Raw genomic sequence first — 11,708 nt, 5'->3', positions numbered from 1 at the left:
AACACTTGATGTGGATACATAAGTGTGTTACTAGCGTATTAGAATATTTATATTTGTACATAAGCGTGTTACAAGTGTATTAGAATATTTGTTTTCTTGCAGGTTCAGCATGAGGAGCAGATCGCCTCCGGAGCCCTGGCACTTGAACCGTGCACAAATGCTGTCACCTTAGTGCTTGGAAAAGAGAAAGGTGGGTTTTTAAAAGGGATTGGGTACGAATTGACAACAGGTAAATATTGGTGTGTGAGTCGGGTAAAAGGCTCGTTTAAGCAACGGATTGCCCAACTTGAGTATGAGGCGGTGCAGAGAGATGAAGTGGTGAACAGGTTGACGACTCTACTCGAATCCATGAATGCTATGCTAGCAAGCCGTGAGAAGGAACCGTTAGCATTTGAGGCCAGGTTCAGATATCTCGAAGGATTGTTGCCGCAAATGTCGGCAAGTCAAGTAAGTGACGTATGCTACATCTTAATTAATGCATTCGACATACATAATTGGCACCGTTTTTGTCACAATTCGTAGGTAAATCCTTTTTCCAACCAGATTGGTTCTAACCAAAGTACTAGTGCTGTGGCGCAAAATAAAATGCCAGCACCAGTAAGTATCTGACAGTTTCTTTGTTATCACAACTTTCCATGTGATTTTTCATTTTCCATAACCTAATAAATTGATTTGTAGGCCAGTTCTGTGGGAAACATCTTAACCTCAGGTGAGGTTGTGCAACAAGAATCCGCTTCTCAGGTAAGCATTTGACAGTTTGATTGATTTTTTTTAATAATTAACTTTCCATGTGAGTGTGCTGATTTTGCATAAGTTAATTGTAGGCCAAGTCTGCGGATAAAATAGTTGTTGAAACGGTACCCGCTCCCCATATCGCGACATCAGTAAGTATTAGACAATTTCAATACTTTTTATAATTCGTTTCCAATGTGAGTGTGCTCATTTTCTATTACCGAATTGCAGGGAAAGTCTGTGGAAAAAAGTGTTGACCAAACGGTAGTCGATCCCCATAGCGCGACGTCAGTAAGTATTTGGCAATTTCAGCTTTTATATTTTATAACTTAATAAGTCTAACAATTCCAATTTTTTTTATATTACCAATGAAGCCTGTAGAGAAAAATGTTGACCAAGCATCAACACAATTACACCACACTCCGGATAGTAACGGCTCGAAAAAACCATCGGTAAGTATTTGGCAATTTCAGTTTTTCCTTAATTGTTGATTGATTCATTGAATGGTTTTTAGGGAAAACGGAGAAGCCGTAAAAGAAAAGTTGATGTATGTAAGGCCCCGTTCCCGGTAGCCCTACATTTGGTCGTTGGATTTACTCATTCACATAGTTTTACAATCAGAGTTAATTAAAACTTTCACGGAATATAAAACTTTAACCGTTCATTACAAAACATCTAATCTTTCTTTAAAACCATAGTACAAAATCATATTTAAATCGTCACTTTTCTTCCATCTTTAGATGCCAGCCATTCAATCCATGCCATGTGTCATCCTCATGCCCTCTCAATGAACATGTGTACCTGCGTGCATACTAAAAGTCAGCTACGCTGAGTGAGTTCTAGTTAATCAGGCAACATACAATTCGTTCTCATACATCTCTACACGTATCCGAAGACACGTATTAATACTATAACCCTGTATAAATATTCATAAGAGGAACGTCACATAATATCAAATAAGGGAATCAGTGTTACTACCCGTACTGTATATGTTTTCCATAAAAGGAACCATCTAATATATATTGTCCATAGAAGGAACACTCTATATATTATCCATAGGAGGGACGCTCTATATATTATCCATAGAAGGAACGCCCTATATGCTATCCATAGAAGGAACACGATGCTATCCATAGAAGGAACAATTTACTATCCATAGAAGGAACACGATGCCATCCATAGAAGGAACAATTTACTATCCATAGATGGAACACGATGCTATCCATAGAAGGAACAATATACTATCCATAGAAGGAACATCCTATATACTTTCCATAGAAGGAACATTATATCTACGCTACTATTTAATATCCATGTAAGGAGCATAAACTTTATTATTAAATTTCCATATAAGGGTCACTAATAAGATCCGCGTACCTTTTCTACACTATCACTTCCCGGGTACATCAGACATAGGATCCACATACTGTTCATACACTTGCTTCTCCATACCATACGTACAACTATAATCACCTTTCTTAACGATACGTGCAATATCCGAAGATCATTCACGTACCAACAAGTAGTCATTTCTATCTATCACATATATCATATATAGCATACACTTACCACTTAAGGTAAGTGTATTAACTAATCACATTGAGTATGCACACAGCCCCGAAAACATAACAAGGAAATGGGGCTAGAAACTCACCTGAACTCGGTTAAGTTCACTGTTAATGGTTTTCCTTCTCTTTAGCTGTGCGCGACTAACTCTATAACAATTATACGTATCAATTAACTATCACTACCCATAACGCGTTCCTGGTCTAATTATAACCCTCAACGAACGGGGGTTCGGGGGTAGCGCCCCTGACAGCGGGGTTCTAGGGGCGGCAGCCCCTAGCAGGGTCCAAGGGGCAGATCCTGGCTGGGGTCGAGCACATTTTCCATTAGAAAATTAAATTATTATTTAATTCGCTAACTAAATTCTTATAACGAATTAAGCCTGATTCGTGGTCTATTTCGCTATTCTGGTTCGTTATCTCATCATAACTTGATTCTCCGTCTGGTTCGTTATCCTCACATAATGAATTGGCTAGTAACGAATCACCTGATTCGTTACTTGATTCGTTATGCTAATTCGTTGTCTGAACATCATCTGATTCGTTACCTTAGCATAGCGAATGAGCATATAACGAATTACCAGATTCGTTATCTTATCTAACGAATGGATAGATAACGAACTAAGAGCTCATTCGTTATCAAGTCTCACGAATTGGGTCCCATTCGTTATGAACGCGTAACGAATTGGTCAATCATAACGAATCATATCTGTTCTTATCCAGACTTTGACTTAGGGTCAAAGTCAAAATCGTCAAGAACACCCAGTAGTCAAACTATATTAGATATGCGATTAAACCTTCATTTCTTAACGAAAATTCATGATTTAGGTATCATTGGAATCGTCTAAGCAGCGCCTACAAACCCTAACCATTCAATCATTCAAAACATCGGGTTTACAGGGTGCGATTTATGTATATATGTTACGGGTCTTCATACTAACAATTAGCCTACCAAACTTTAATCAATTTCAGTAAGTTTAGCTTCATTGGATTCGTTTTTACCATACTAAAACAGATCTATGATTTCTAGACTAAATCCGGACTTAAACGAACAAGTTCGAGCTATAAACGTACCTTAAACGAGTCGAACTACGAACACGATTAAGCCTTGATGTTGTTTTGGTCTGTCACGACGTTCCAGCACCAACAGGCTCTGGTTTTTGCCTTTGGATCTTGGTTCGGGTTATAAGATAGTGTTGTGTGTGCTTTTTCTAGGGTGTAGGCTATTGTGTAGAGATAGATAATAATGGAAATGATTAGGGTTTAAGGGGTATTTATACTCCCTTAAGCCCATGGACCTAAGGCCCATATTTCCTTCTTGGTCTATAATTAATTCCATCTAATTAGCCTACTTGAACCATCTTTGTTATTTTATTACTTCTCTACTAACTCAAGTAATCTTTCCCTTCATAAATAAATAATATATAAAATATTATTCTTGGAAATTTTGGGATGTTACAATGTATCTACGGATGAAGCTTCCCCACCTGCTGACATAAAGGTATGTACTACGTGAAACATTTTTAATTTCTCACCAACATGGGTATGTACTTATATATTGACTTCAACTAAGCCATCTTAATTTCACATGCTGGTTTATAGGTGTATGAGTTTCGTTTGTGTGTGCATGACAAGCGTAACAAGGTGGCAAATGGTAAAGTTCATTGGTCACCGGTTCCACAACAGTTGCATGGAAAAGCAATCCCGGAGGGTTGCTATAAAGTTAGTATTGATGGAGCCATAAAGGAACAAGCAATTATTCCATGTGAGGCAGGTGAAATTACGACTGTTGGCGACGCAATTGGTACTTTTGTTGCTTGGCCAGAACACCTAATCTTATGTGACCAGGAGGATTGTTCCCTTTTAACTTAACCGAACAAATATCTATGTTCTTTTTCATTTAGTTTAAAAAATGAACACTTGTGTTCGTTTATGTTCGTTTGTTTATAATCAAAACTAACGTAATTGAACAAAGATAAACGAACATAAACGAACTTCCCGCCGAAAGGTTCATGAATAGTTAAACGAACGTTCGTTTCGTTTGCAGGCCTACTATTTTGTTCTATTCAATTACAAAATACGACATTAATTATACATATTTGTTTTTCATATTCTGTTGTTCCAGCTACCACCACTCCCATCCTCAAAAGAACCAGATAGAGTTGGCAAGAAGGCAAAGGCAAAGTACACAACGATAGACCGGGTGACCAAACAGAAGACAAGGAGCAGTGCCAAGAAAACCGACGCCTTAGCTAGTATATAGGTAGTTGTTATTTTTGTATTTTGTAAGATATTTTGTATATACATTTGCTTAAGTGAATATTATTGTTAATATAATTTGTTTCTAATTTTGTTTTGTCATGCTTGCTTATAGCTGTTTTATATTACTGCACAAAAAATAAAAATAATTATATATTGCCTAATTACACACAATTTGGCCACATAGAACACATTAAATAGGTGTGGCCAAAAGTAAGACAATAGCCACACCTGAAATTACAAAAATTAGAGTCTATAAATGACCATTAGGCACAACATAAACATTTTTGTGTGACGAAAAGTATGATAATAGCCACACTTTATATTACAAAAGCATTATGTGTGACAAACAGTAAGACAATTGCCACACCACAAACTACAACAGAGTGTTTGAGTGGCAACTTCACATTTTTAGCCACATTGACAACAACCTCCAGTGTCTATATGATATTATTAGCCACACAGTACCTCACTATGTGTGACGAAAAGTTTGACAATAGTCACACTTTAAATTACGAAAAGCATTATGTGTGACAACGATAAGACAATGGCCACACTACAAACTACAAAAGAGTTTTTGACTAGCAAGTTCACATTTTTAGCCACATTGACAACAACCTCCAGTGTCTATATGATATTTTTAGCCACACAGTACCTCACTATGTGTGAAGAAAAGTTTGGCAATAGCCACACTTTAAATTACGAAAAGCATTATGTGTGACAAAAGGTAAGACAATGGCCACACCACAAACTACAATAGAGTTTTTGACTAGCAAGTTCACATTTTTAGCCACATTGACAACAACCTCGAGTGTCTGTATGATATTTTTAGCCACATAGTACCTCATTATGTGTGACGAAAAGTTTGACAATAGCCACACTTTAAATTACGAAAAATATTATGTGTGACAAACGGTAAGAAAATGGCCACACCACAAACTACAAAAGAGTTTTTGAGTAGCAAGTTCACATTTTTAGTCATATTCACAATAATCTCCTGTGTCTATAAGTTATGATTAGCCACACAGTACCTCACTATATGTGACGAAAAGTTTTACAATAGCCACACTTTATATTATGAAAAGCATTCTGTGTGACAAACGGTAAGACAATGGCCACACTATAATCTACAAAGGAGTGTTTGAGTGGCAAGTAAACATATTTAGCCACTTTTAATGTAATATCTAGTGTCTATATCATATAATTAGCCACCCTATTATTAAATTTAAGTGGTCATTTCTTTGCTATATCTACACGGTATAGGTCACAATGCAAGCTTAGCACAACCCTATTGGCCACATTAATATAAAATTCATGTGGCTGAAACATGAAATCATGTGGCTATATAGATGCAATGGTCACTCATAGTAAATTGTCATGTGGCCATTTTCTATCGTTTAGCCACACTTATTGAAGATGCTTCTTGATGGCCAGCAACTAATAACTGTACCATTTAGCCACACTTATTACCACATAAGGCCACTAAAAACTCTGTGTGGTCATATGATACCCACGGTGTCGCGACCTTTGGCCACATATGACCTGAACCAAATGTGTGTGGCTAAAGGCCTACGGCCACACTTTTTTCGTGTGGCCAAAGGTCAATTTTCACGTAGTGTATAGGGTATGGTTGACACGTTTTGCACGAATAAAAGTATGGCATGTTTTAGTTAAACAATTCAACCAGAAAACCTACCCCAACCAAGCACAACTTAGAGATTCCGAGTTGGCTTCAATACATACTTTACTACTATGCATCAATCACTTGTGGATGTTGGTCAGATTTCTAAAGAAGACAAGATGTGGCATTGTCATATCAAGTGAATACGAGGTCTACCTATTACGAGTTTGGCTTTCTCTATAGACATTAAATTGTTTTTGGCACACTGTGTTATATTAAATTAACAACTGAATAAGCCTCACATATTATACTTATGCTTTGCATGGGCCTACATAACTAGTTGATTAAAAGATACCATCATATTTAAAACAATAAAATGCCTTGACCAATTCATTAGAAGTTTGGTTAGCAAGTTTCCTTCTTTTCCACGGCTAGTAGGTTAATCACAACCATTATATATTCCTGTTTGAACCATACTTGTCTAAGCAAAATAAATTTCATCAATCCCAACTCTTTTTCTTCACTCAGAAAATTAAATTTCAGTTTACGCCGTCACTTTCGTGCATAAAGATGACGGTGAAAGATCAACAAGACTAAAAAGTCAACTAACACATTTGACTTACGGTTGTTGTACGTGCTAATAACTGTTATTATAGTTGTGCAATTCAGGTACGAGTATATCACTCAAGTACCATCCATTGTGGCAAAAAACACACAAGAGGGTTGTGTCACACTCTTGATCAAGCTACTCAACTTCGTCATTGCAAAATGCTTTCAGTTTAGATACGTATCGCCAATATTGCCACCACCATTTCCAGGGAAATTGATGTTTTGGATTGTGCTATCTAGAAGTGTTCACGAATTGTACTACTGATAAATGATAATAACCTCAGTATACAAGTCCTTGAATCTTTGTATTTGGAGGTTGATGGATTAGCCCCCCAAATTTATCATAATTCATCTTTGTAAACTATAAACTATAGTGAAGTTAAGATTCATCAAAATTTATATAATAAGAATATATATAATAATACGTTTGGTACAATTAGTCGGTGGACAATCTGATTGGGAGGGGCATATTTATTTAGTTGACCTGTAAGCCTCATAAAGGTGTAGGGGCTTAGTGAGTTGTGAACCATGTGATAAACTTTCAAAAGTGGATCAACAATCACAACCAGTAAGAAACAAGAGATTTTGCTCAACAAGCGACTCTTTGTTTTATTAACTCAACAAACGAAAAACAGAAAGCAAACCACACAAAATAAACAATGAACGTGGGCTATATATATACCCATACAATTTGACTCCTAATCAAACTAGGACTTTGGCTACTGCATTATCTTGAAACCAAAAAGATAGGACACAAATAATTAACTTCAACATAAACAAATAAATAAGATAATGATAACAATTATTTAAATCATTATCTTGATCTCCTCCAAGCCACCCCATGAGATCAAAACCGAACCGCCCTAGAACGTCAAGCAAATATTGTTTACGTTTAGCACCCCCTCTCAATATTTGTTTCGCCAAGACTCCCTCTCAATCTTGAATTATTCCACCAAGGTCTCGGAGATATACGGTTCAGCCCCCTGTTCTAATGCCGTCTGGACATAATTATCAAGAAACAAAAGTGTTTTATCGATCTGCATGTAAACATTGGTAAGATATTAAGTCATTGTGTTTGAAATTCAGGTTAATAGTTTAACACGCACAAAAGGTTACCTCAATATCTTCACAGCTTGCATCTAATGGCATTATATTCTCTATGGCACATTGGCATCCAGATTGAGGACTGCTTGGAATTCATATGCACGTTGTTGGATATCGGTTGAGTGAGATGCTGATAATTCCTCTCGCAATGATTGGCAATTTGGCACTGCAACAAGAAATGAAAACTCTGTTAAAAACTCAGGTAAACATTTACATATTTACTGATTTGTATTTGGGGGAATGTTAGCCAATTTATATAATTGGTTATATCATTATAATTGCCATTATTTAGTGTATGTGAATGATATTTAGATTATAGGCATGATAGTTTATTGTTGTTGTCTCTTTATGACTTTATCACTGTAATCAACCTTAAAATATCATTTGATTTAGTTAATTGTAAACCTAAGAGCTTTAAAATGTGCTTGGACGTAAATCAGTTTATTGGACCATGTTTCATCGTACATATAAATACAACCGGCCACAAATCGATATCAATCTTTAACATAATACACAAAATATGGTAAAAACCTATCATACATAATGCTAATTTTTTTGCTTTTAACAATTCTGATTGTTCAGCGCATCAGATCGATACTACTGTCGCTCATTGTATGGCTAGGCGAATCGATATCAAAGCTATCTGGTGTTGAGTTATAATAGTTGGCCAATGGCATCATCGTTTGAAGATTTGGGAGTGCACCTTCGAACTTGAGCACCTGAATTACTTGACCGATAGACGGCCTCAGACTACGCTCAGGGTGTGAACACCATAACCCCACCATCATCAAGCGTTTAGCTTCTTTTGCGTCGAACTCCTCGTTCAGCATCTGATCCACACCAGAAAGCAGCTGAGATTTTCCCTGTAAATCCCAAACCCACTCAATAAACCTAAAGTCTTTGTCTAGGTCAACTCTATGGTTTACGCTTTTCCCGCAAGCTATCTCTAATGCAACCACCCCAAAGCTATACACATCCGACTCTTTGCTAATTCTGCCTGTTTGTATACACTCAGGAGCCAGGTAGCCAAAGGTTCCAGCTATGCTAGCTGTTTTTACATCTGATTCATGGTCCATGAGTCTAGCTAATCCAAAGTCTCCAAGTTTTGCATTAAATTCTGAATCGAGCATGATGTTGCTTGTTTTGATATCCCTATGCACCACACATTGCTCGCACCATTCATGGAGATATTCCAGTGCTGAAGCTAAGCCTGTAGCAATTTTGTACCTCAAATCCCATGTAAGGATACACTTTTTGAAGAATAGATAATTGTCAAGGCTGCCGTTTGGAATATACTCGTACACCAGTAAGAACTGAGCTTCATCATGGCACCAACCGATGAGTTTCACCAAGTTTCGGTGCCTTAGACTGCTGATGACCTTCACTTCAGTCATGTACTCTTTCTTTCCTTGTTTAGAATTCCGTGATATTTTATTGACCGCTACCAAAATATCTTCACGGGATAAGTAGCCCTTATAAACACACCCGAATCCTCCCTGGCCTAACTTATTGACATCAGAGAAGTTGTCGGTAGCCACTATGAGATCTCTGAGAAGAAATCTTCTGGGTCCTGTACTTGTATCAAGATCATCATTAATTGATGGGAAGGCAGCTATGCCTCTCAAAGGAAATCTATTTGGGTCCTGTCTCGAGCTTCCAGCTTCAGAATGACCTTTAGGCGAAAGGAATGACCATATCTTCTTGATTGTGATCCATTCTTGGGTCGATGAGGCCTTTCTTTCTTGAAATGACAATGCCCTATCAAGACTGCCTACGACCTCAGACATTGATGGGCGCTGATTTGGATGACTATGCAAACATCGAACAGCAACACCTGAGAATTCCTTCAGAGAACATTTTGAAATGTGGTCCGTCAAGCTAGGACTGATAATCTGAGTGAGTTTTCCTTTTCTTATCAGGTCTTGAGCCCATATTGCTAAACCCTCGTCCAGACTCTCGTCCAAAGCGGGCCTTCCAGATAAAACCTCAAGCAATACTACCCCAAAGGCAAAAACATCAGATTTTCTTGTCAATCTGCCTGTGTAGAAATAATTTGGATCCATATACCCAAAGGTGCCTTTGACCACAGTGCTAACATAGGTACGTGTCTGATTTGTCGGTCCTATTATAGCCAATCCAAAGTCTGCAATCTTGGCAGCATAATTTTGATCCAACAAAATGTTGGAGCTTTTCACGTCGCGGTGGATGACTCCGTGTTGTGTGCCAGTGCCGGTGTGTAGGTAGTCCAAACCACGTGCTGCTCCTATGCATATTTTGAGCCATTGAGACCATGTCAGTGTTGTACCTTTCTTGTGAAGATGATCATAAAGGGTTCCGTTAGGCATGTACTCGTAAACAAGGGCCATCTCTTTCCCCTCATTGCAATAACCAACCAAAGACACAAGGTTGCAATGGCGTAGCCTTGAAAGCATCTCAACTTCAACCCAAAACTCAGGCGCTCCTTGGTGGGACTCCAAATGCAACCTCTTAATGGCGTAGATATCAGTTGATTCATCAGATATCTTTCCTTTGTACACCTTACCAAAACCCCCTCGGCCAATGCACCATTTTTCATCAAAGTCATCTGTTGCTGTAATGAGCTCAGATATTAGAAATAAGCGGCATGGTTGTTCCATGGCAGGCGGGAACGGTGAGGATGTAGTCTATACTTCTTTGGTAATTTCAGTTAATATCTTTTTCCCTTTATCTTGAAATGATCAAAGATTGTTCACTTTAGCTTTTTCCTAAAATACATAACGCAAACGACTTAGTTTCTATACATACACATCAAATTACATAGCACCGTAATTATATATCTTTAAATGGGGTACTTAAACCGGCCATCGTCTGATGAACCAAACCGTATAGTTGAAGAAAATATTACTAAAAATCAAATGAAAGTAGCTGTAAGGTTTTCATTTCTACAGTCTGTTTGCAAAAATCAAACATCTTCAAATTTTAAATAATAAATAAATACAAAATAAAAAAACCTTGAAACGGATGAATAAGTACATCCAGACTATGTATGGTGTCATGGTGATGCTGATTATATGAAATCATCTAATTATAGCTGAAGTGGGCTTGGGATCTAACTTTAATAATTTGATGATCACATCGTGAAAAGGATAATTGGAGTTCATATATAGATGAATCATTTACAACGAATGTAGATTGTAAACAGAGAGATGTGTTCTTCGTTTCCAAACAAAATTCAGCTAAAACATGAAACCGTATTATACATGTAAACATGTTTATATATATATATATATATATATATATATATATATATATATATATATATTTAGCGATGAAAAAGAGAACTGCACCGGTGGAAATACTCAATGCACAAAACCGAAACATCAGACTAAGACTATACTACTCGTCCCATTGTTGTCTCTATTTTGATAGACCAGGACAAAAATCAAACTATACAGATGAAATAAGTACTACTAAGATCAAATGAAAGTTGCTAAAGTTTTCATTTAGTTATGCAAAACATGTTTATATATTCAGATTAAGAAATTGAACTGGATCACTAAAAATTTCATATACTTTTCATGTATTCAAAAACCAAGATCAAAACTATGCCATGGTGAATTTACAACTAATTAATTACAGCAAAAGTCGACTAGAGATTGAGTTGATATGATAATATTTAGTGAATATATGCATCATGAGAGAGGCTATCGGAGTTCATAATTCATAATATGAAGATTAAAGGACAAATAACTTACAATGATTACAATGATAAGTATCGAGAAAACGTACCAATTTGTAGATTATGAACAGAGAGATTAAAAAAGGAACAAAATCAGTTG

General features: G+C 36.9%; 1 protein-coding gene across 1 annotated transcript; it reads right to left on the bottom strand.

Annotated features, from left to right (window-relative positions):
* Positions 1-7,943: 7,943 nt before the first annotated feature.
* LOC143621302 (receptor like protein kinase S.2-like) lies at positions 7,944-10,526 on the bottom strand. The gene is made up of 2 exons (XM_077092767.1): positions 8,492-10,526; positions 7,944-8,056 (listed from the first exon to the last, which is right to left on the bottom strand). The coding sequence occupies exons 1-2, from the start codon at positions 10,524-10,526 to the stop codon at positions 7,944-7,946; spliced, it is 2,148 nt and encodes a 715-aa protein (XP_076948882.1).
* Between the last annotated feature and the right edge of the window lie 1,182 nt (positions 10,527-11,708).

Source organism: Bidens hawaiensis, unplaced genomic scaffold (genome assembly GCF_021521415.1).
Source record: "Bidens hawaiensis isolate Kalapana, Puna unplaced genomic scaffold, B.hawaiensis_p1.1 tig00002839_1, whole genome shotgun sequence".
Classification (NCBI taxonomy): domain Eukaryota; kingdom Viridiplantae; phylum Streptophyta; class Magnoliopsida; order Asterales; family Asteraceae; genus Bidens; species Bidens hawaiensis.
Note: the sequence above shows the minus strand (reverse complement) of the source record. Positions and strands in the feature narration are given on the sequence as shown.